Here is a 26,825-nt window from a genome sequence, read left to right on the forward strand (position 1 = left end):
ATGTTGAAGCCAGTAGCTTCCAATCCTATTTGTGCATGAGAACTCCCTTCTAAAATTCTAGATTCCAGGACTACTCCAGGCCCTCTGAACCAGAATCTCTGGGACTAGAGTCCAGGAAGCAAGGTATGAACATCTCTTAGGTAATTTTGAAAATGTATAGCCAGATTTGGGAACCACTGGTTAAAACAACTTGTTAACCTTTTTTTTAAGCGAAAAGGAGTATTTACCTTTTTGCTCAGAAATCTGTTCTAAAGACAAGAACCCTTTCTATTTGTATGGCATTTTTATGGAGGGACTCGGGCCTGTGCTTCAAGGAGAAACTCTGTGGCTAAAATGTGACAGGGGTTGTAAATACAAATAGAATAAATGGTGTGGCTTCCTGACCCTAGAGATGATGAGGATTCTAGTTATACAGGAAAGACTGCAGGAGAAACAGGTTGGTTCACCTTCAGTGACAAAGGTCAGAGAAGTTACACTTTAATCACCAGTAACTGCTCATACCGAAGTCTGGGAATGAGCCCTTCTCTCCCAAACGTGGGGTTGATGGTGAAATGAGGCTTCAGGTTGCTGATGACACATCATTCTGAAATAGGTGGGGCCGTGTTCAAGAGCATAATACAGATCACGTATGGCTTTCTCTTGCCTTCTGTTGGCCAAAGCTGGCAATCCATTTTTTTTCCTCCATAAGAATAAAAGCCAAACTTAAAACTACTTACTCCTAGCTGAGGAATGAGAGAAATAAATTTTGATGTCTGATTTGCCATCCTATAGTGATATCCCGTGCTGCTTTCCAGTTTTGCAAATGTATAGGCTTTTAATCTGAGCAGCTAGAATATGGATGAGAAGGTGCACAACTCTGGACATTATTTTAGCTAGCACGAGCCAAGAGAAACAACAGGAAATCTTAGCAGGGCATTCTTTCAGGCAAACTGCATTCTGGCACCCTTGAGCCCATATTCCTCAAGAGTGCTTTGCCTAGAAGCTTTTCCTGGGCTTCCCCAAGCCAAGAGACATGTCATCCATTCTTCCTATTCTTCCATGACCAGCTTCATACTTAGTAGGTCGATAGCTTCATAAGTGGCATGTCAGTGGATGAATATGATGTATGTCATGATACATACAGTAAAGGAACAGAAAATACTTTGAAGGTCAAGTTTTAGAGTAAAATTGGAGGGGAAAAGCATGGACGATTATGGTTTTGAGTGTCTTAGATTTGCCCCTTCCAATGGAAGAAGAAAAGCATTCCAAGTAAGGGAACTGAATAAGCAAAAACATAGAGGTGGGGGGGGCGCATACAGGGTGGTCGTGTAGATATTTTCAGCCCAGCTAAGATATGTATGTAACATAACTGACCGTTATCATTAATAGAACATTCAAATAAAAAGTATAAAAGACAGGGCCGGGCGCGGTGGCTCAAGCCTGTAATCCCAGCACTTTGGGAGGCCGAGGCGGGTGGATCACGAGGTCAAGAGATCGAGACCATCCTGGTCAACATGGTGAAACCCCGTCTCTACTAAAAAAAATACAAAAAATTAGCTGGGCATGGTGGCGCGTGCCTGTAATCCCAGCTACTCAGGAGGCTGAGGCAGGAGAATTGCCTGAACCCGGGAGGTGGAGGTTGCGGTGAGCCGAGATCGCGCCATTGCACTCCAGCCTGGGTAACAAGAGTGAAACTCTGTCTCAAAAACAAAACAAAACAAAAAGTATAAAAGACAATGACTTAACTATTCGTATTTTGGGACCCCAGTGGGACAGACATCCATTTTGCTCCTAACTAGTGTTGTAACCTTAGGCAAATCACTTTACTTCTGGGCTTATAAAGTGGGAGTGTGAAAATACATTCCGTTATGATTGTGAGTCTAAGTGGGTGGTAACACTCAAAACACTACACAGCACAGTACTCTCTGTACAAGGGAAGAAAATATGTTTCTTTGAGGCAAAAACCAAAAGTATCAGTAAAACGCGATTGGGAGTTGTGTTGTGAAGTTTTGATATTATTTGGTGGTGATATGACTGGGATCACGTCCAGTCTGCTCTGCCAGTCAAACACTTGAGATTTCCTTGGGTTATATGGGTAACTAGCAGGAGCGAACTGGGAATAGAGTACCACACTTATTGTAAGTCAGGCCTGTGCATGGGTCTCACCAGTGAGGCGAGGCTGGAAGGGCTGCCGCCTTTTCCTAGGCCTGTCCAGATCACCCTCAGTCTGGTTCTAAGAGAGATAAAGAGGAGAGTTGCCCCTGACAGGAAGGAGGAGCAGGAGAATCGCTTAAAGTTAATGATTTTATCTAAAGTTAACAAATTTGGCTTAGGTTGGAATCTTTTGAACAGACTAAGCCAGTAATGTTTGTGTTTTGTTTTTATTTCTAATTTTTAAAAGCTGTGTGTAAATTTGAGAACCTGTGGCAATAGAAAGAATGAAGCAACTTGGGTTCTAGTTCTGATTCTCTCCAATCACGGTCATTTGACTGTAGGCAAATGATTACTTTCCTGCCCTAGGACTTTTTCCTTGTCCCTTAAATGGAGAGAGATGTCTCTTTCTTGTCTTTTCAGAGTTTTTTTTTTTTTTTTTTTTTTAAATGGATTGAATCAACCTATAAGGATTTGGGAAATAGTAAATCCTTCAATAAATGTAATTATGTTAATACTAACATTTTGTAAGAAAGAAAATATTCAGACAGGTTCTTTGGGTCTACCTGTGGTTTTTAGAAGGTTAATGGTGAGACATATGTATAATTTGCTTACTTGCTAACAGGAGATCAGCTTTCACTGTTGGCTGTTCTTGTTGTCTCAGAGTCATCATAACTACAGTTTCTGCATCCCACTCTTATTCATTAACTTGGAAATGCAAATAAAGTAGTAATTTTCCATGATCATATTTTTAATAAGAAAATGGGATTTTTAATTAAAAAGTTATCTGGGCATGGTGGCACATACTTGTAATATCAGCTACTTGGGATGCTGAAGTGGGAGGATCACTTGAGCCCAGGAGTTTGAGCTGCAGTAAGCTATGATTGCACCACTGCACCCCAGCCTGGGCAACAGAGCGAGACGCTGTCTCCAAAAAAAGAAAAAGAGAAGAAGAAAATGGGGTTTTTGGTGTTCTTGATATTTTAGAAAATGCTATACATTAAGTGGTTTCCTTTTTTTCCTTCTTCAGGTAAAGATCTTTAGTGTTACGAACTCCTTAAAAATAATCAAGCCAGATTAATTAGTGTGCATCTGTAATTAAAAGTGGTTTAAGTTTCCTTTTCATATTTAGCACTCAGTTCATACTTTAAACATTCCAAATCCAGTATGTTTAAGGAAGAGGCAGAGCCTTCCCCTCGGTGCCCTGGAATTTGCCCCCTGTGCCTCGTGAATTGGAATGGTATCCCTCTGGAAGCAAAACCTTCTAAAGAAGTACATTATGGGAAAACATTTCTTGAGGATTCATCCTAGTATTACTCCTGGATTTGAGTTTACAGGAAACTTTGTTTTCTGAAAAATCGAATGAGCTAGCCCTCAGTTAGTCAACAAAGCTGGGACAATTATGAATGAAACCACACAATTAAAAAGTGTGGAACCCCTTCTGCTCCTGTCCTCTTTTCTGCTTTTTAATTAAGTGACCTCAGAAGTTGTACCACAAAGCTTCTTGTTTTATTTTAAGACAAGTTTATTGCTGCAGAGGGATATAGAATTTGGACTTGACACAGTTGGAGCCAGTAATTTTAACATTTTTCTTCACCCACCAGATCACTGTACTGGCCTGCCCTTGTGGGATTGCTTTATTTCAGTGACAGTTCCTGACTAGTTGGACTGAGTCCCTGGGACTTTGTCTTCTTTCTTTCAGGCCCCCAAGAAGACAGCAGTATGCGAAGCTTTGGGAAGGCCTCCTCAGAAAAGGACTGTACTGACCTCTCAGCAGGACTCTTCAGTCTGGGATGGAAGAGTCCTTGGGCACAGTCTTGATGCAGGCAGGGGCATTGCAGCAAGAGGATGTGAAAATCCACAGCCCTGGCTTTCCTCTCTCAGATACTGGTCGGGAGGACATAGTGTCAGATGAGTGACTTGCTGCCCATGCCCACCTTGGAGAACCAGTCTAATTTTAGGGTTATCAACTCAGGGCAGGGCACGAGTCATGGGCCTATGATATGTAGGTTCTGGAGTTGGAAGAACTCTCAAGCAGTAGGTTACGGCAGGGGTCCGTGACCTGTTAGGAGCCCAGCTACACAGCAGGAGGTGAGCAGTGGGCAAGCATTACCTCCTGAGCTGCGCCTCCTGCCAGATCAGCTGCAGCGTTAGATTCTCATAGGAGCGCAAACCCTATCGTGAACTGCATATACATTTAGGTTGAGCACTCTAATGTCTGATAATCTGAAGTGGAACAGTTTCATCCCGAAACCATCCCAACCCACCCTACTGCAGTCTGTGGAAAAATTGTCTTCCATGAAAATGGTTCCTGGTGCCAAAAATGTTGGGCATTGCTGAGTTAGGGGATCCCATGAGAGGTGTACACACCATCTGGCATGCTTTTGAGGAGTTACACTCAGGTGCTGCCAGGCACCAGGGTCCCAGGTAGGATGACAGGCAGAGGCCTAGGGAGGCTGGATCTGCGTTTTCCTGCAGCACAGTCCACTTTAACTGGCTTTCAGTATTGGCACTGAAGGTGTTAGGAGACTCTTAGACACTTCTCAGAGAGGTTAGGAAGTGTAATGTCAGTCTAGAACCTAATGGCAACCTTTTACGTAGATAATATTCATTTCCTCAGTTGCAGTTTTGCCAGAAGCTTGTTCTGTCTCACTTCCTGATTTGCCTTCCTCTCTGGGCTCCTCAAAGCTGTTTTTAATTGGGCACAAGTTATTCCTCAGTAAGATGGAAAGAACACTAACTAAGGACTGGATATACACACAGGAGTCAATCCGTCCACCCTGCCTATCCGGGTGTCTGCTTGCTCAGGTGTTGGGTGGTGATTAGACTCATGGTTTGCATCTGTGGTGTTAAATTTTCTGGAATACTTATATGTGCTTCCTCATTTGTTCCCACAGCATTTATCTAAGTGTGCTAAGCAGACATTTTCCCCATTGTGCAGATGAAACTGAAATAAGTGGCCTGCTCAGAGTCCCAGTGTCAGTCGTGTCCCCAGAGGTGTGATGATGCAAAGCTCTTAATTCTTAATCTTTTATGCTGCCTACCACACAAGTAGCTTTGCAGTGCACCAAGCATCTGGTGAGATGTAAGACCTGTGAAAATATATTTGAGTATAAGATATTAGTATTCTAACAAAAGTAATTTCTATTGCATGGGAATAAAGGGCAGTATTTTTGTAAATACGTGCCATAAAAAAAAAATCATTAAGTTAATCAACAGTCCGTATTGTTCATTCAGTGTTAATACCCATTTTCATCTTTAACATGTTACTGTGGGACTTTAAAAGGGAGAAGACATGTTGGTCAGGCTGGTCTCGAACTCTCGACCTCAGGTGATTTGCCCGCCTTGGCCTCCCAAAGTGCTGGGATTACAGATATGAGCCACTGTACCCGGTAATAGTCCTCTTTTTATACAAGGAAAAATATTACATGTTCTGTATAATTAAGCATCCATTGGTTTTATAAAGGATTTTTTAAAAAATATTTTTATATTTATTGAATTTAAAGTTTATTTGTAATATGTGTAAATTAGCATACATATACAGTTACATAATTTGGACACATTAGAAAAATACAAGGAAGAAAGCAGAAAGCATGCATAAGGTTACTTACAAGAGCTAACCACTATCATAATGTGGGGGCGTTTCTTTCCTGTATTTTTATGTATATAGATTTTTAACATGCTTTATGTAAAGCTTTTTGTATGTGGCTATTTACACGTAATATTATATTATAAATCCTCAAATTCTTGCATATTCTTTAAAAATTGGGATTTTATTTTATTTGTGTGCCATGTTTATCTCTGGCCACTGGCTGTTAAGACTTTTTCCAGTTTTTCATTCTTGTAGTTTTAGATGAATATCTTTCTATATAAGTTTTTGTTTTCTTATTATAAGTCTCTTACTTTCTTGGGTAGATTTTTTGGATGTAGAGTATTGAGCCAAATGATTTGAACAGTTTTATAGCTCTTAATATATATTATCTTATTGGTGTTCAGAGAGTGGTGCCAGTTTGCATCCGTCTGTAGCATGTGGGATATGTATCTCCCAGACCCTCACCGGCATGGGGAGTGTGTTTGTGTTTGTGTGTGTGTGTGTGACATGCATGTGTGACGCATTCATGGACAACTTTTGTAATTTGCTTGGTCAGAAGTGGTACACTATTGTTTTAACTTCATCTCTTCTAAGACTCATTACTCAGGTGCATGTCTTACCTAGCTAAGCTTTCTGAGGATTAGGAAGCTCTTTCATTTATCTTTCATGCTCCTCCCACCTGCAGCATCCAGTACAGTGCCTAGTAGAACTGAATGTGTTTATTTACTGAAGTAACAAGAGGGTTTTTTATATCAGATAGCAAACCACATAAAACCATTAAACAAAACTCAGTATCTTATAATTCAGATAAACATGGGAACAGTGCAAAGATGGCTTTCAGTGTGTGTGAGTAGTGAATGGAGTTTTTTGTGTATTTGCTGCTAAAATTACTGTTTTTAAAAAATCAAATACTAGACTGTTGTATGGATGGGCAGGGTTTTCTTTTCATGTCCTTTATGCAAAATTGAAGCATCTTCAGATTTGAAGGCTTTGTGTTTACTTGTTGCATTTTAATAAATAATACAGTGATGGTACATGCTTTGTACAGTTTATTTTAGTTTTTAACAATGTTGATGTTAGTTTTGTTGAACACCGTGATACAGATCCTTTGCAAGAGTTTTCACTGTGAAGTTGATGGAAAATAGTGAGAACAGAGTGTTTTCAGGAAGGGCTGTATTTTTAAGGCTCCAGCCTGTCCAGTTTTTATTATACAATGTTCACGTTCACTTCTTTGCTACCCAGTGTCACTAAACATTTAAAGAATAGGATAGATTAATTTTTATGATTTCTAAATGAAATTAATAAATACAGTCTACATTGGTTGGTATTAAATAGAAATTGCTTTCTTCTTCTGCTGTGTTTTCCTCAGACACAAATGCCTCTGCTTAAATTATTAATTGGAATGACTGATTTCCCACTGTGCCATCTGTAATTCAGGGGTCACATTGCTGGAAAGATGTATTAACTAATAACCTCCTGAGAGAAGGAGGTGAGGGCTATCTCTTTTTATCTCTTTCTGATTTAAAAGATTTAATGGGAAGCAGTCAATACTCACAGCTGTTCTCTGTCTCCTTCAAAAAACTCCATGATCAAAATTATCTATTTAACAAAACAGCCCCTTGTTTATTCTATTTTTGACTTACAGAATGATGGAGAGGGTGGCGGTTTACTACCAGAATTTTTTTCTTGTTTTTTATTGACACACAGGAAGTTTAAAACTTCAGAAAAGTCATATTCTAATACAGTATAAAGTCTCTAAAATAATATCAGATATCAGTGGTAGTTGGGAAGAGAATAGGGACTCCCTGGAGATTGTTTTGGGCAACTCACTCAGCTTCTAAAAGCTTTTCTTTGTCTTTTGCAGAATCAGCTTAGACACTGCCATCACTTACTGCTTTGTGTTCCTCTTATTCTTTGTGTGTAAATTAATGAGCAGTCATCCTGTATTTTGTAAACATGACTATTTCCTTTACTGTGTTCCTTTGGAATAGTTATGGCTCTCATTCATTTGCTCAATTTCAAATCAATATGTTTATCAATAAATATACACTCATCTGTTAAATTTTCACTATTATTTTTAGAGCGTTAGGTCCCATTGAATCTTTAGAATACTCCTTTCAAATAGATACAATTATTCCCTGTTTACAGATAGGAAACTGAGGCTCAGAGATTATAGATCTTTACCATCATCTCAGCAGCATGTGGTAGAGCTGGATATTTGCTGAGGGTCCATATGCCAGGACACGTCTATGCCTTCACCATGCTTAGAGTTTAGAGGAGGACAGCAGCAAGTAATAAACTGGTATAGAATAGTCTGGTGTAACTTAGAGTAAAAAGAAAAAAAAGAGCCGCAATGCTATGGAGCCCAAAAGCAAGATCACTTAGACTTAACCTTAAGGTTTGAGAAGGCTTTTTAAAACCATGATATGTGAACTGAGGTGTGATGGATAACACCTATTAGCAAGGCAGGGAATAAGCGTGTCTTGAAGAGATGGAGGCAGAGGTAGTAGCATGTACAGAAGATAAGAACATGAAGGTCAACACGTGGGACCATAGACAGTAGAAACCCAACAGCTGCACAGGGGGCCGGAACTCAGACCAAGTCATGAGTGGCCTGTGTTGCCTTAAACAAGCAGCTTTATTCAGAGGGAAATAAAGAACTGTTGAAGGGTTTCATTATAATCTGGGAGAAATATGATAGTGGTTTTAATGATGGTTATGGCGGCTGAGGTGAAGAGATTGACATGGATTTGAGGAGTATTTGGCAGGTAAAATGGGCAGGATTGAATGTGGGCTGTGAAGGGAAGGCATGATGAGCACAGGGTGTTTGGCTTGGGCACCTGAGTGGTTGGTGGTGCCTTTCCCCCAGCCGGGCAGAGGAGGAGCCGATTTGGGTGCAGGAAGAGGTGGGCAGGAGGACCTAGACTATCCTAGTGCAAGTTGGAAATGTCAACTGTGAGACGTCTTTGGGCTTGTGGATAAGGATTTATGAGTCGTCAGCGTAGAGATGGCCTATGATATGACAAGGATGGCACGAAGGAATGCATACAATTAAAAGAGAAGGCAGGCTAGGTTAAGCCCTGAAGAACATCAGCATTTAAAGACGACCTGAGGAGGAGGAGGAGCCAGCCAGAAGAGCAGACAGACAAATGAGGATCCGTGTGCTCTGTGCATGTGGTATGATAATGTGTCGACTCAGGACTTTGGGGTACTTTGGTGTGCAATCATTTCAGTTTAGATGGATGGATACAGGTTAATGATGATTGTCAACCCAGTGCCAGGCATGACTGGGAATAGAAGCAGTGAATATGACAGGCCAGGACCCCACTCAGATGGAGTTTACCAAGCTGCTTTACTTACAGAGTTACCCAAGAGCCCCATTTAACCTTTGATTGGGCCCTTTTTAGTACAAATCAGTGTAAAGGAAACTCATAATATGGGGTTCTTGTGGAGACTGAATCCTTTGGGCTTTCTTTATTGAGGTCTTCCTTTACTCCAATGAAAAAATTCTTACTACATCAAGGGGATCAGCTTTTCTGGGACATCACTTGAGAAATGCCTCCAAATAGCATGTGGAGGACTTTAAAAATTAGCCTATCACCATTGTGAACTTTGTAGCAATAAAAGACTTTATTCTCCTTCACAGATCATAGGTTATCGGTTATAAAATCCCAAAGAGGATAATTCTGTTTGTTTTTATGTTCTTATGTTTCAAAAATATTTATCTTTGGTACCACCCCCAGTATTTAATTCAGGATAGATGTTTAAGAACTTACTTTCATGTTCAGATCTATCAAAAACTTACCAGGCAAAAATGTTACTGAACTTACAGTAGCTCCTTTATCAAATTGTCTCATATCCTTGATTTTCATAGTCTACTGTAATGTGAATGTGAGTTGATGGGTTGTTTTGTAGCTATCTAGTTATAATTTCACTTAATACCGGGCTTATTTTTTGGTAAACACATTTTGGATGATCAGACCTCAAGTGCGAGCAGCACCTCAGCCTCAGCTCATTGACTGTCATCTCGACCACAGAGAGAGGGTAACAGTGGGGTCAGTTTGTTCTTCCTTTTATTCCCTGTCCTGTTATACATATTAGTATTAGAGCTGTTGGGATACTGGCATGAAAAATAAGCATTTTTATTATAGTTATACATGTATTACAAATCTGCTATATAATTTTAACCATTTTTTCCCTTGAATGGGGCTCATAATTTGCGCATTTTGTGATTTTCAATCCATTTGCTACAGCTGCAGTCCTGATAAGTGGCTCAATTATAACTATAATATTGGTCTTAAAGACTCACTGATGTCTCATGGAAAACTTTGAAAAACATCTTATTTAAAGATAATTATGCTTAAATATCAAATGTTCTCCATATCTTTTCTTTTCTATCCTTTAAAAATTATTACCAAGACAGCATGAGAACAGATTACTCCTTTCAGCACTAAAATTCTTCAATTTCAGATGGTTGCTGTATACCCTAGCCTTTCCTCACCTGGGGGCACCCCACTACCTGTGGGGCTTCTGTCTGGTTTTTTAAAGTGCTTGCAGAATGTTGGTGATAATTTTTTATTTTTCCTGGGGAGCAAAAGCCATAGAATTTCATGAAATGCAAGAATAATTGGAAACTATGGGAGAGAGAAAGGGACAGTGCCCTTGACAGTAAAAAGCAGCTTAGCAGTAAGAAAACTGTATGTAGACACAATCTAGAGATCCATTTTAATTAAATCATTCAAAGGTAAAGTCTTTCTTCTCACCACCCTCCAGATGTTCAGAATCTAGGTTTAGGAAATTACCTGGAAGAGAGGATATTCATGTTGCTGGCAAGGTCACAGGCCTCATGTAAAATATTAGTCTGTCATCTTTATAAAGTTCTCGGGAAGGGATTAAGTGAGCCTCACATTTTCATTGATGTTTGCTTTTTCTTAAGCTATACCAGCTTAGAAGTATGAGTTCATTGAACCATTTACTTAGGAAAGTAGTTAGTATCCTTGTGCTCTTAATTAGAATAAGGCAGGAGGGAGCTAATGGTACCTGTGGTACTCACTGTATACATGTACAACGAGAATCCAATTTATGCTGTATCTTCTTAATATTTCATTATAGAACTTTTGCTTTCTAAGGAAAATACCATGGCCTTTTTTGAGGACTCTACATTTGCCAGTCTAAAACTATAACTGTGTTTTTTTTTTTTCCAATCTGTTAGAATGACAAGATAATGTAAAATCACAGAGAGGGAAAGACAGGCGTAACACTCAGCTGCTCGTGATAAAGAAGGCGTGTGTGGGCTCCTCGCTTCATATAGCTTCATCTCTAACTTGGTCATGAAGCTGAGGTGCCCTTTTGACCAGGTCTTTCGATTGCACAGTTTCCATGTGCCATCCAGTTTTGGAGTGGTACCATTTACGGGCGTGCATCCAGAGCCCCAGGAAGCTGGCGGCATGCCACCTACAGAAAATTGAGCTCTGCAGACAGTCAGCTGCTTAGCCCTGCTCACAAGGGGACAGATTCTGATGGCAGGATTGGCCGTTTAGGCCTCCTTATTACCTGTCATGTTGGGGAATGGGCCTTGGGATCTACTAGAGGAAGCTGCAGAGATGCTTAGAAGATGAAGTATGGCATTCTTTTCTTTGTATACAATTAGAAGACATGTCTGTAATCACCTCGTTTTGCTGGTACAAAAGTGGGAGTGGGAAGCTCTCTTTTCAGAGTGGAATAGTTGCTGAATTTTCTGTTTACCTGTTACAAGGATTTGGGAAAATGACATGGAGCAAATAGTGTCCTGCATAGTGTTAACAACCATTCATAGGTATCTGATTGTATAATGAGTGGTTTTTTTACAAAGTTATATCATATGAAATTTTTGTGATTATAATATATTGTATTCCTATGACTACTGGAATTTTCCATTTAGATGTTTTATAATATATGGGCTTACTGCCTAACATAATTGTATAGTAATTTGTTAATTTAATAATATTTTAAACATCCACCACATACTAGAAACAGCTCCAGGCACCACAGATGAAATGGAGAAAACAAACATAGGCTGGATTCACAGAGCTTTCTCCTGGGGAGAGACACACAGACAGAAGCAGGAAGTCATTAGATGGCATGGAACATGGCTGTTTGGGAAGAAGTAGAGGACACCATGGGAATATGTGTTAGGGTTACTCAGTTGAGGGAGAGAGATGATCATGAATGACTGTCAGCTCAGTACAGGCAGTGGATGCTCCATTTAGAGGTAGCAGCTGGGACACAAGCCTGGAGAGTGGGCTGTTTGAAGACTTGAAAGACATTTGGTATGACTGGGGCAGGGCATAGAAAACAAGCGAGGAGGGAGAGAGATTAAACAACACAGAGTTTCCACAAGCTACAATAGAGGAAGATCTCAGGGGAGGAGTTGCAAGGGGATGGGATCTGCGCTGCATCTCAGGACAAATAATTGTGGCCGGGGGATGAGGTATTCTTAACTGGCCATGTGTTAGATGTGGAGTTAGCCTCATACAAATTAAATGATTCTCCAAAGCAATTCAACATACCATTACCAGAGGAAAGGGGAATGGATTCTAGATAGGAAAAATCAGTAGCTGTCAACTAAAGCCGGTGTTCTTAGCACAAACAAATTATCAAAATTCACAACAGAAGGAATATTCTCAGATACCTTTAAGAAAAAATTTCATGTGCCCTCAGTTTGCTATAGTTTTTGTCCTTTATAGTGAACCTAATGATAAGATTCAGCATAAATTCATCTATTTTTAATTTCATATGTTATTTATATTTTAAAATATTTATTTGAGACAGGATCTCACTTTGTTGCCCACACTGGGGTGCAGTGGTGTGATCATAGCTCACTGCCACCTCTAATTTCTAGGCTCAAGGGATCCTCCTGCCTCAGCCTCCCAAGTAGCTGAGATTACATTTGTGTACCACTACACCTGGCTAATTAAAAAAATAAGTTTTTGTAGAGACGGGCTCTTGCTGTGTTGCCCATGCTCATCTCAAATTCTTGGGGTTAAGTGATCCTCCTGCCTCACCTTCTGAAAGTGCTGGCATTATAGGTGTGAGCCACCACACCCAGCTAATCTTTATTTTTGACTATATATTGGTGTCTTCCATTTTTTCACAAGATAGGTGTAATAAACATTTTGTATCTTTAATGTCGTCTGTTAAACATTGAGAAAGCTACAAATGTTAGAGGAATCTGAAAGCTTAGAAGATAGATTTTCAAATAAGAATCTGAGCCAAGTAAATTATAATAGCTGGTCAGGTTTTCCAGGACTAATTATCGCCTTACCCTTGCTAATCCTGGTTTTAATATTTAATAGTTTCTGTAGTTTATTTTGCACATCTATTAGCTGGTGCCTTAAACTCAGAGCTTCCCTGTGGAGCGTGGTCAATAGGTTAAAAGTGTGGGGAGATGCTGGTTTACTCATCTCTCTGGGTGATGGGTTGAGCCCAGGGTGGTCAGTCGATTATGCCTTTAGTCTGAGCATTTCCTTCTTGACCCCCTTGTGCTGCACAGATATTGGTACTTCAGTATATGCCATGACACAGAAAAGAAAGGAAGGTAGGATTTGTCCTAATTATTTGGATGGCATTCATTTTGTAAATAAGAGGATAAAGGAGTTTCGAGGTGATGATTAAAGTGGTTCTTTGCATTTCATAGATGCATTTGTTAATGTCATTTCTAGTCAAGGACTGATTATTTGCAAGAGTACAACTTTCTAATTCATTATGCCACAAGTGACCTGTAAAATAAAGTCCCCTGGAAATAGAAACACTGCAGTTTACCCATATGTTTGTAGATACTTGATTTAATAACTCTTCTCTTTAATTACACATGTTATTCTTTGAACTTATTCTTTCTTTATTTAGACACAAACATTTTCAGATATTATTTTCCAAACTCATGACAGGTTGTCTTACTCATTGGCAGAAGAATGAAAGAACCACTTTACCTCTTCTGAACATAATGATGGTAATAAAGGTAAAATATAGCCAAAGCATAAGAAATATTAATAACTAATTCAGCTTGAAAGCATTCAAATCCCAACTAATTTAACAGCACAAAAACTCTTTCCAGTGGACTCTTAATGGCTTTGAGATGAGCATGTGGGGGTGTCTTGGAGTAGTTGATATTTTCTTACGGTGACAGTTGCTTTCCCCTACCATAAAAAATAATTTAGTTCTAGGATGGCAATGTGTCATCTACTCTCAGAGCTGTTCCATTATGGAGGAAATAAAATGATATATTAGGATATGGCAAACAGAGGGGAAATGAGTAGTCAGATACTGACATGCACAGAATACACGTACTATCCCATGGTTTTCAGAAAGATAAGATAAATGACTATGTCTTACCTAATTCTCTTAGAATTATTATATTTAAAAGGATCAAGGATGACTGAATTACAGTTATTTCCTATACAGCTTAGGCTACTATCAAATCCATTCCTGGAGACTGAAAAACTGACAACTGAGGTACAAAAAAAACAACTTCTTACCCAGTATCTCCCACTGAATGTATTTGATGTATCAGATACCAACCAGATCCTTGAAGACCTCTTCCCACTTAAAGGGGGAGCTGTGTGAGTTCTTGACTACAAGTGATTGTTATGAAAACTCTCCTGTCAATGTCTGGTATTGACCCTTTTGTTGTGGGACATTTTGAGTTTAAATGTTTTGAAAGAAAGTAAAATAATAATACTGAAACTTGTTATATATGTGACTTGTGCTACTCTTACTGCCAGTTCATTCATTAAAATACTTCATGAATCCCTCATTTAAGCCAGGCTACGTTAATAGTTAATGCTGGTACACAGCTGAAAGGCATGGTTCTTGGCTTAGAGGAACTTGAAGTCAGTGAGTTGCTAAACAGCAATTAAAGATAAGGAAAATTACTCTGTTGGATATAGATGGAGTGCTGTGGGATCACAACATTCTTTGCTTAGACGTGATTAGAGTGGGAGACATCCTAAGAAAGTTTCTCAGATAAGTTAAGGCCTGATTGTATTGTGTGAATTCTGTCTAGCCATATAGAGAAGGAAGATGGTGCTCCAGGGAGGAGTGTTAGAAACAGTGCTGTGGATCATGAAACTTCTTGGGCAGAAGCAGGAGAGAAAGACAGATACGAAATCTGTCGTAGAATGTACTCAACTTGAAGTATATTAATTGCTAATGGCTACTTCCTATCTTTTAATTCAGGTGAAGGAAATACTCATGACCAGATGTCTTAAGGAATGCTGTTGGAAAGAACAGAGGTGTACAACGTTATTATGACGACAGAGAAGCAAGTTGGCTTTGGAGGAACTGTATTCTGAGGATGTTGTTTGCTTTGGGTTAAAAAAAAATACAACTACAGACAAGCCTTTATATCTGCAAGTATTATGGCATGGTCAATAGCAATGTAATTTGATTTACATCAGTCTTCCTGGTGAGACTTGGAGGCTCTTCCTCAGTAGACATGAGTGACCCAAGGCAGTCACAAGAAGAGAAGCACAAGCTCGGCAGAGCCTCTTCAAAGTTCAAGGATCCCCCTAGAATCATGCAGTCAGATGATTATTTTGCTCGGAAATTTAAAGCCATTAATGGCAACATGGGACCCACTACTTCTTTAAATGCCCCAAATTCCAATGAGACTGGCGGTGGTGGTCCGGCTAATGGTACCCCAGCTGTGCCCAAGATGGGTGTGAGAGCAAGGGTGTCTGAATGGCCTCCTAAAAAGGACTGTTCCAAGGAGCTAACCTGCAAGGCACTGTGGGAAAGCCGGTCTCAGACCAGTTATGAAAGCGTCACCTCCGCCATGCAGAATGGGCAGAGTGACCAGAGTGAAGGTCAGCAAGAGGAGCAGCTTGATCTGGACTTCGTGGAGGCCAAGTACACCATCGGAGACATCTTTGTCCATTCCCCTCAGAGAGGGCTTCACCCCATAAGACAGAGGAGCAATAGTGATGTCACTATCAGTGACATTGATGCCGAAGATGTCTTAGATCAAAATGCAGTCAACCCCAACACTGGGGCTGCCCTGCACCGGGAGTATGGAAGTACTTCGTCCATCGATAGGCAAGGCTTATCTGGTGAAAACTTTTTTGCTATGCTCAGAGGGTACCGAGTAGAAAATTATGACCACAAAGCAATGGTCCCTTTCGGGTTCCCTGAATTTTTCCCCTGTGACCCTGCAATCTCTCCCAGCCTTCACGCAGCAGCACAGATTTCTAGGGGAGAATTTGTCCGCATCTCAGGATTGGACTACATGGACAGTGCCCTCCTGATGGGGAGAGACAGGGACAAGCCTTTCAAACGGAGGTTGAAATCAGAGTCAGTGGAAACATCCCTCTTTCGAAAGCTTCGGACTGTTAAAAGTGAGCACGAAACTTTCAAGTTCACATCTGACCTGGAGGAGAGCCGACTTGAGAGGGGTGTTCGCCCTTGGAATTGTCAGCGATGTTTTGCACATTATGATGTCCAGAGCATTTTGTTTAATATCAACGAAGCCATGGCTACGAGGGCTAATGTGGGGAAAAGGAAAAACATAACCACTGGGGCTTCTGCAGCATCCCAGACTCAGATGCCCACAGGCCAGACAGGCAACTGTGAGTCCCCTTTAGGGAGCAAGGAGGACCTCAACTCCAAAGAGAACCTGGATGCCGATGAGGGTGACGGGAAAAGTAACGACCTTGTCCTTAGTTGTCCTTACTTTAGAAATGAGACTGGAGGGGAAGGTGACAGGCGGATTGCGCTCTCTCGGGCCAACTCGTCCTCTTTCAGTTCTGGGGAAAGCTGCTCTTTTGAATCGTCTCTCAGTTCTCACTGCACAAATGCAGGTGTCTCAGTCTTGGAAGTGCCCAGAGAAAACCAGCCCATTCACAGGGAGAAAGTAAAACGCTACATCATAGAACACATTGACCTTGGGGCCTACTATTACCGAAAATTCTTCTATGGGAAAGGTAAGGAAGAGCCCTGGATGTTTTGTGTGTGTCTCAGGAGTAATTTTTTAAGGGCCAGTCACAATGTTTTGCTTTGTGTTGGAGCACCTTCCTCAGAGTGTCCAAGGCTATAGTCCACTGGACTGGACCTTGTTCTCCATCATGGTCCCTCCATAGCTTCGAGGCTAATTTTTTCTTTGGAAAAGTGCAATTCCATGCCTTTGTTGATTGGTTGTCCTTTATGTGTAAATGCACTTTTGGTTTCTCTTTCTGTCTTTCTTTGTCTGCCAATTTGTGAGCATCACAAATTCAGATTGATTTAGGTTTTACCCCTTGTAAGAAGTCTTCCCTGATTAATTATGTCCTTCTCCTATTCCTCTGAATAATCTCTTACACTGCTTACAGTGGATAATTCTGTGATTCCCTCACCTCTCTAGTGTTTCTGTACCTTGCTTCACCTTCATTGCTGTACGTGTTGGACATGTTAAATCTTTGTTGAAAGAATGCATGAATTACTACAACAAATTTTGTTTTCTTGTTGTTCTGTAGATGGGCTTAAGTAATAGACACGAATGGTAAATTATTTAATCCTGTGTCGAATAAATAGTTTTTGCTTATGTATGTCTTCAGGTTTGAAGGATGCATTCTTCAGAGGTTATGTAGTTGAATCCTCAACCTTTAAATAAGTCTTCCTAATTATCCCAGGGCCAGGAGAATTGGTTCTGACTTAGAGACCTACAGAGAAACAGGTTCCACATGTGTCAGTAACACATGCTGAGGAAATACTGCGGCATCTCTCACCACCTTCTTATTGGGTGCAGATGGTATCCTTCACCCCTTCATTATAGTGCAGCTTACTTTTCAGAGCTGTATTTTTCTGTCTTTAGTTTCACCTGCCAGCCCTCTTCCTTCTCCCAGGGATCCAGGGGTAACCTCATGGAGCACCTGAGGAGGCAGAGGGTGGGCCCGAGCACTCTCCTCTTCCTGTTTCTCAGTGCATAAACTATTCTGCCTCTAGTGCAGATAACCAGGAGCTGACTGCACTTTTTATTATTATTATTTTTGCTTTAAGTTCTGGGATATATGTGCTGAACATACAGGTTTGTTTTATATATGTATATATATATATACACACACACACACACATACATATACATATACATACAGGTGCCGTGGTGGTTTGCTGCACCTATCAACCCATCATCTAGGCTTTAAGCCCTGCATGCATTAGGTGTTTGATGCTTTCCCTCCCCTTTCCCCCACTTCCTCCCCTTCCCCACCCCCAGCAGGCCCTGGTATGTGACGTTCCCCTCCCAGTGTCCATGAGTTCTCATTGTTCAACTCCTGCTTATGAGTAAGAACATGCAGTGTTTGATTTTCTGTTCCTGTGTTAGTTTGCTGAGGATGATGGTTTCCAGCTTCATCCATGTCCCTGCAAAGGACATGAACTCATTCTTTTTTATGACTGCATAGTATTTCATAGTGTATATGTGCCACAGTTTCTTTATGCAGTCTATCATTGTTGGGCATTTGGGTTGATTCCAAGTCTTTGCTATTGTAAGTAGTGCTGCAATAAACATATGTGTGCATGTGTCTTTATAGCAGAACAATTTATAATCCTTTGGGTATATACCCAGTAATGGGATTGCTGGGTCAAATGGTATTTCTGGTTCTAGATCCTTGAGGAATCACCACATTGTCTTGCACAATGGTTGAACTAATTTACACTCCCACCAACAGTGTAAAAGCGTTCCTATTTCTCCACATCCTCTCCAGCATCTGTTGTTTCCAGACTTTTTAATGATCACCATTCTAACTGGCATGAGATGGTATCTCATTGTGGTTTTGATTTGCATGTCTCTAATGACGAGAGATGATGAGCTTTTGTTCATATGTTTTTTAGCCACATAAATGTCTTCTTACGAGAATTGTCTGTTTATATCCTTTGCCCACTTTTTGATGGTGTTGTTTTTTCCTTGTAAATTTCTTTCAGTTCCTTGTAGATTCCGGTTAGCAGACCTTTGTTGGATGGATAGATTGCAAAATTTTTCTCCCATTCTGTAGGTTGCCTGTTCACTCTGATGATAGTTTCTTAGTGCAGAAGTTCTTTAGTTTAATTAGATCTCACTTGTCAATTTTGGCTTTTGTTGCCATTGGTTTTGGTGTTTTAGTCATGAAGTCTTTGCTCATGCCTATGTCTTGAATGGCCTAGGTTTTCTTCTAGGATTTTTATAGTTTTAGGTTTTAGTTTAATCAGTATTGGTTTCTGACTTGAGAATATTTGTGTAGTTTTTGACTGTAGTTGTTTTATTGGAGTGGATTGGGAAGGGTGGGTAACTCAGACCTTAAGAGGTCACTCTGTCCACTTAAGTTCCTTATAATGTTAAACCACTGTGAAGCCTTATTATTACTTTTTCTCATGGAGTATAGGCTTAAAAGAATTTGTCTGCCAGGTAAATTGTGACTATTAATGATTTCCCCCCTCCTGTTTTTGCATCAATCCAGATTTAGAGTGTCTTTTATAATCACTTTATGATAACATGTAAATCAGAGAACCGATTCTGATGCAATAAAGCTAAATAGACATTTACACTGCACCTGGTCACTTAGTGTGAATTGTCTCTGTCCTCATACTGATGACATAAAAGGACTGTATTTTGTCAACAGACCTTAGTCCCCTGTTGTGTCTCCTTTCCTCTCCTCCACCTTGAATTTCAGCCTTGGCTTCAGGTATGCATCAGTGTTAACACCATGAGTTATTTCCTTCCAGCCAGTGGAATCAGAGAATCTCAGACCTGCTTTTTGGTCTCTGCTGTGAAAATAACTCATGACCTTCATGCCTGTGTTCATGCAGAGGCATCACATTATATAGAACACCGCTCAAAGATGATCTCTAGGTGGAATTTAGTTATTTTTGAAAAGGAAGATGAAGAGATAGGCTTCCTAATTAAGGTTATTTTTATTGATGAAGCCATGGCTGCCAATTCTTGCAATAAAGTAAAGTCTCTTAGACTTATTAAGCCCTGAAATCTGCAGGCGATTAGTCATTCTGGCTGACTGAGTTTTGTAAATAGTTTTGGTTCAGATTTTGAAATACTAGAACATAAAATTACATATATGTTCATATTTATGCCAAGACTTAGTGCTAGTATCTCATTCATATGCTATTACACATTCTAAGTGCATGTGGAATGAAAAACTATTGTTTTTCTGCACCCAGGTTTTTCACCACCGTTTGATTCATTAATGTCCCCAGTGTTCCCCGAGATGATTTCAGGTTTCTGGATTCTGTTAGTTTTCTTGACTGCTACTTGTAGTTTTTCTCTTGAATTCTCACCTGTCACTTCTTGGTAGTTTTAAAGACTTCTCTGTAAGTGATTTATTTCCTCCACCTTTTCTGAGGTGCTACTTAGTGTTTTCAAGAGCATTGCAGATGACATCATCATACTCCTTAGGTTTGAATGTGAAATAAATAAGCTCCAAAGAAGAATCTGAGTGTAGACACCGTCAGTGAGTTGTGGGTGGATATATGCTTATCGTTTGGCATTTTGGTGCTGTTGGGCACACACTCTGGTTCTGAGCTTTGCTGTGGATTTGTAAACTAGCCAGAAAGCGGAATTCTAGACTATAGTCACGCATCAGTTAACAACGGGGATATGGTCTGTGAAATGTGTCATTAGGCAATTTCATCATTGTGTGAACATCATAGAGTATACTTACACAAACCTAGATTATATATATATTTTTATTCATATATATGTATATATATGCACACACATATGGAAAACCAAATGTCCCAGCACCATTACTGAATATCAGTCATTTTCCCTAATTCATCTGCATTGCCAATATCAAGTGCCATGCATCAGATTTCTATATATGCTCCTTTATGGTTTTATGGGTGTACCATCATATATGTGGTCCATTGTTGACTGAAATATCCCTATGGGGCACATGACTATGCTTTGCAAAACCCACAAAACGAGGGAGTGGGGAAACAGTTTCTGAGGTCACTTCGTCTTCAGTGTTCTGTGATTCTGTGCTGTGGAAGGTGCTGCCGTGCCAGCAGATGTGCTTAGGGGCTGGGGAAGGACTGGCCACCAGGAGCAAGAAGGCCGAGCCCCAGCTGCTCTGTTCTCTCTCCAGTGCAGCTGTGAACTGTACTCTGTCTCCTCCTATATTTAGCTCTTCCCCTGTGGTCCAGTGTGACTTCAAAGTGAAATTGGCTACAATGACATCTGCCCCTGCTCTTACTGGTCTCTTGTTGAGCCATTAAGGACTCCAGGCAGAGGCAGCAGCCCAGATTCTTAGGTGAAAAGTACAGTGAGGTGGAGGCCTCCTCTGGTGTGGGAGTAGATTTCCACCCCAGCTTCAGCCACTGGACACAGCTGTGCAGGACCCTTCTGTCTGCAAACAGCACGAGTTGGGTGAACTTCATCGTATTTAAAAACGGAGGGCCTACACAGACTGGCCCAGATATGATGTTTTTAAGATAGTTTTTTTCTTTCCCGTTTTTGCTTTTCTCTTCTCTCAGAGATTTTCTCTTTGGAAGCTGGCTTTCAGGGATCTATCTTTTGATACTTTCCAGAGTGCCTTTTATTTTGTTCTGTGCTTCAGGGTTCAGTGTAAAACTTCATTTTCAAGAGAATGAACTGGCTCCTAATCATTGGCAAGTGTTTAAAGTGCAGAACTTTTATAATGTGATTTCTTCTTTATTGGGTAGTTAATGTGAAATGTCTACCCTTGATGCCGAGGTGTATTTCTATGACACATCATCACTGAAAGGCTGTTGAATAACTCTGTAAAAAAAGTTCTGCAGGGGAGTAGCTGGACACAGGAAAGTGTGTGACATCATCACTTGCCCAGGCAAATCCATCTGTAGCTTTCAGTGAAACAGCTTTTTTTTTTTTTTTTTTTTTTTTCTGAGACAGAGTCTCATTCTCTCACCCAGGCTGGAGTGCAGTGGCGCCATCTCGGCTCACTGCAACCTCTGCCTCCCAGGTTCAAGCGATTCTCTTGCCTCAGCCTCCTGAGTAGCTGGGATTACAGACATGTGCCACCACGCCCAGCTAATTTTTGTATTTTTAGTAGAGACAAGGTTTCACCATGTTGGCCAAGCTGGTCTCAAACCCCTGACCTCAGGTGATCCACCTGCCTCAGCCTTCCAAAGTGCTGGAATTACAGGGATGAGCCACGGTGCCCAGCTGAAACAGCTTTTTTAAAAGCAGTAAGGATAGTAGCAAGTAGAGTTAATGCTCAATAATGTCCCTTCCTTTCACTGGCGATGACCATAACAACACATTGGTGCTGTTTGTCGCACTACTGTTTTTCTGATGGGACTCATTGTGAATGTGTCGTTTGCTGCTTCCCTGAGCTTTCCATTTGTGAAATAGGCCGTGACAAAGAGTCTCTTAGATGGGAATTGTACTTGACCACAGTTGGCCACGTGAGCATCAGCAAGTCTAGTTTTCACTGTGGCAGAGCAGCAGGCTTTGCCTCCTTCTGGACCTGCTTGGCACTGCATACTGCCACCAAACAGTGGGGCTGCTACCAGCACAGCTAACGCTGGAACTGTGCGGCAGAGCCCAGACACTGTGTGTTGACATGTAAGGGTTCCCGCTTGGTGATGAAATCCTTAACTTGTTAAGAAATTCTGCGCTTACTGGATTACTCAGGAGTTCTAAAATGGTCCTGTACCCTACTTTATGCCACACAGACTAGAATAGTTCTAGGAGGCAAAGTGAGTGCTATTTGGGTAAAGAGAGGTTAAAACCAAATGGGAGAATGAAGCTGGGCCTCCATGGTGACTCAGGAGTGAGAGAAAAGTGGCTAAATCATTGTCTGAGCCTTTGGGAATATTGTTTTACTAGAGCCATTCTGCTGGCACAGGAATGTGAGCTCCTCTGAAGGTAGGGGAACAATGCTGAATAAACAGATTGACGAATATATATTTTTCATTTAGAATTTTTAAATGGTATGTAAATGTCATTTGATGGTTATAGGAAAATAAGAAAATATAGATAAACAAGAAATAAAGTCTCCCGAAATTCATCAGCTATAGTCACCATTAACATTTTGTCATCATCCTTGAACGCTTTTCTGATGCAAATAAATTTATGTAAATAGAGCTTATTCCTGCTATTACTGTGGAACTTGCTTTTGATGATCATCCTTCCATGTCATTATGTATAGAACTGCATCTGCATTTTAAGAGCCATTATCAATTATCTTTATCTGCCCTGAGTGCATGGGGAGATGGCAGGTACTTGCCAACCATGATCTGGGCAGATAAGTTAATGACTGTGTTTACTTTACTTGAGAGAAAAACTTATCAGCTTGATGAAGCACAGTAACGGGAAGTCGCATTATTTCCTGCCCTCTTGTAGATGCAATACATCTACAAAACAACTTACCAAATACGTTACTGAGTGTTCATTTTTGTAAAGAAATCTTTACCTGAAAAACTAATTTATCGTTATAAAAGTTTAAGTCAGTGCCCCTCCACCTCCCTACTTGGATGTGGGCCGCATATAGTGACTCACTTCCAAAAGGTATAGATGGAAAGACAGGGACAAATAACTTTATAGTGGAGTAGCTTGGCAGACACTACCTCACTAGGTCACCAAGATCACCATCCACAGTTGCAAGTCCTGTGGATAGTTTGTAGCCCGGGTACGAATGACTGTTCTGCAGTCTTCCTCTCCAAACTTAAAACCTCAGTCCTACTAGGGGAAAACATTAGATAAATTCCAAGTGAAGGACATTCTGCAAAATCCCTGACCAGTACCCAAAACTGTCCAGGTCATCAAAAGCAAGGAAAGTCTGAGAAAAAAAAACCACAGACCAGAGGAGCCTTAGGAGACATGACAACTAAATGGAGTGTGGTACCCTGGGTGGATTCCTGGAACAGAAACAGGGCATTCGCTAAAAACTGAGGAAATCTGAATGAAGTAGGGACCTTAGTTAATAATATAACAGTATTGATTCATTCATCATGACAAATGTACCAAAATAACATAAGATGTTAACAGCTGGGAAACTGGGAGATGGGTATAAGAAAACTCTGCTATCTGCAGCTTTTCTATAAATCTAAAAGAATTTTAAAATAAAAAGTTAAAAATTTTACAGATGCAAGTCATAAACCTTCATGACATAATTAAAATGGTCTATTTCTTGAAGACAAGAAGAAAGAATTTATAAGTAGTTCTTATAAATAGCAAACTTAAAGGTTTATGTTGCCTTCTTGAACAACTGTAGAATTCTCGAAAGCAGCCAACTTCACTGTTTCTAGTAACTGCTCTCTTACCTAGCTCTATGCAAACCCACCCTTTTCCCCAGTGCTAATTTTTATCAAGTATTTTAACTGAAGAATAATATGTTATATGTAAATCCTGCTAAATGAACACATAGATTCTTCTAGAATTTGTGTAATAACCCTCTTACCTCTCTTGATACCAACTTAACCATTTTTTGGCCGGGGAATTATCTTTCTGCCATCAGGTAAAAGTGTTCATCCATTTTAATTATAGTTGGAGGTAAACTCTTGGTAAATAGAGATCTGTGAATGGCGGGCAAATGACATCACTCAAGGTAGAGTGCACACCGAGGTTCACATCCCAACTCAGTTTGGGGCAAATCCTTGAACCACTTTGTGCCCTAGTCAATCATCTGTAAAATGGGATGATAATACAAATCCCTCCTGTAAAGGGCTTAGAGCAGTGCTTGTCAATAGCGTGCCTCCCTGCTTCCCAGGGTTACTTAAATAAATGTGTAAGACTTTTTTCTCTGAAAAGAAACTATTGTCCACACCACTGGTACAGGCTTTAAAGGGCAATACTTTATTTTAGTGGTTAAAAGATGAAGAGAGAAACAAGTAGAACCATATGGCAGAGAGAGCTGGGGAAAGGTGTCTGGTGAGGTCCACCACCCCATTCCAAATACACTCACTTAAGTGTCACTAATGTGACGGTTGTAGGCAGGCCTACACCTTTACATATCAAATGAACCTCACTGCATGAGTGATGCATGGCTGCATTTGCTTTGAATTTCATGCCTGGTGGCTTTTTTTCCCTTCTGATTTTATACAGTCATTGACGAAAATTAATAGGGAGTTGGACACTATTAAATTCATACGGGTGAACAGAGTGCCATCTAACAATAGTACTATTCTATGATACACATTCCTCCCTCCAAGGACATAATCGACTGAGTTCTTCACCTCTCTCCCTGGCCAGTATTGCCTACCCAAACAGTGGTCCCATTGAGTCCCACAGGGGCCCTTAGCAGGGTGGAATTGCCCAGATATATGTGAGATTCAGCACCAAGGGCTGTGGTCACACAGGCTCCATGTGGCCATCGGCGGAAAACACCGGGGCTTTCTCTCTTGCAGAGGTGCTGTATCTGGGCAGTCACAGTTCCCGTACACTGCAGCATTGTAGGAACCTGCAAAGGGCTGTATGCTATTTCTTTTTTTTTTTTTTTTTTTTTTTTTTTTTCCTGCTCTTGTTACCCAGGCTGGAGTGCAATGGCACGATCTCGGCTCACCGCAACCTCCGCCTCCTGGGTTCAGGCAATTCTCCTGCCTCAACCTCCTGAGTAGCTGGGATTACAGGCACGCGCTACCGTGCCCAGCTAATGTTTTGCATTTTTAGTAGAGAGGGAGTTTCACCGTGTTGACCAGGATGGTCTCCATCTCTTGACCTCGTGATCCACCGGCCTTGACCTCCCAAAGTGCTGGGATTACAGGCCTGAGCCACCGTGCCTGGCGGCTGTATGCTATTTCAAACCTACTGATCCTCCGGCCCCAAAAAGTCTTCAGTCAGTTACTGGGGAAAAACAACGAATGCCCCGTTACTTCCCTGGGAAGAGGAATAAGACTCTTAATATTCCTTTATAGTTTGACTCAAGTGGTGTTTAAATGAGAGCACTTGCTGGCATTTTGCTACCGGTACAGTAAGTTGGAAGCAAAGGTCTTTGGAGCATTAGTGCTTAAGGAATGTAGAAACTTAGTTTAAACTTACCTTGTATTTGTTTAACTCCAAAATGTATTTCACTAATTGTCCCATTTAAATAAAATAAAAGCGGGACAGCTGTCCTATCGTCAGGGCTCTACCTCTCTCCTTGGAAGTGGTGAGGCCTTTACACTTTCCTAGTGTTTTCTTCTTCCTTTTGAGCAAATAATAAAAATTACAGATCATGAAAAGAAGCCTTTAATAATCTGCCTTCCTTCTTCAGTCTTGCATTTCTTACTCTAGCTTTCCTTGAAATCATGTTTTTCAGTACACCATTTTTATCTTAAGGATACATTTGTTTTCTTATCCTTAAGCCATGGTCACTTACCCATATTAATTAATTTTTGAAATTAAAACCTTTGCATGAATTTTTTTACCCTTGAGTTGCTTTCCGTGAGAGAACACCAAGGCCGGACTGCCTAGGTTTGCATCCTCACCATCCCTCCAGATTGTGACTTTGAGCGAGTCACTTAACCTCTCTGTAAGAATAGTGGCGCCTCCTCATAAGTAGACAGGATGAACTGAGTTTATTTTTGTGAAATATTTAATACTATTGTCTTCATTGTAATGCCTCAGATTTTTCAAGCTTAGCAAATACCTTGGTTAAATTTGGATAAAAAGATAAAAAATTTACATGACAAAACATCTATGTTTTTCCATCATGGTAAATTCAGTAATTTAATCTATGAAACACTAAGAAAGGTGTTGGATGCTTCTTGAGGTCGTTGAGTTACTTTTTTCCCCCCCTGAGACGGAGTCTCTCTCTGTCGCCCAGGCTGGAGTGCAATGGCACGATCTCAGCCCACTGTAATCTCTGCCTCCCAGGTTCATGCACTTCTCATGCCTCAGCCTCCTGAGTAGCTGGGATTACAGGCATGACCATACCTGACTAATTCTTGTATTTTTAGTAGAGATGGGGTTCACCATGTTGGCCAGACTGGTCTTGAACTTGTAGCCTCAAGTGAGCTGCCTGCCTTGGCCTCCCAAAGTACTGGAATTAACAGGTGTAACCCACTGCTCCTGGCCTGTTGAATTACTCTTTTTTTTTTTTTTTTTTTTTTTTGAGATAAGTCTCACTCCATCTCACAGGCTGGAGTGCAGTGGTATGATCTTGACTCACTGCAACCTCTGCTTCCCAGGTCAAGTGATTCTCCTGCC

At 40.7% G+C, this 26,825-nt stretch overlaps 1 protein-coding gene across 3 annotated transcripts in view; it reads left to right on the top strand.

The window, feature by feature from the left end:
- Positions 1 to 26,825, top strand: part of SIPA1L2 (signal induced proliferation associated 1 like 2) — a 230,774-nt gene that overhangs the window by 101,503 nt on the left and 102,446 nt on the right. For all 3 annotated transcript variants that reach the window (XM_032242333.1, XM_032242334.1, XM_032242335.1), the window contains exon 2: positions 14,936 to 16,677. In XM_032242333.1, coding sequence (XP_032098224.1) covers positions 15,195 to 16,677 — 1,483 coding nt within the window. In that variant the 5' untranslated portion in view covers positions 14,936 to 15,194. The remainder of the gene's footprint in view (positions 1 to 14,935; positions 16,678 to 26,825) is intronic.

Source organism: Sapajus apella, unplaced genomic scaffold (assembly GCF_009761245.1).
Source record: "Sapajus apella isolate SASKATOON/1434 unplaced genomic scaffold, GSC_monkey_1.0 scaffold49, whole genome shotgun sequence".
Classification (NCBI taxonomy): Eukaryota; Metazoa; Chordata; class Mammalia; order Primates; family Cebidae; genus Sapajus; species Sapajus apella.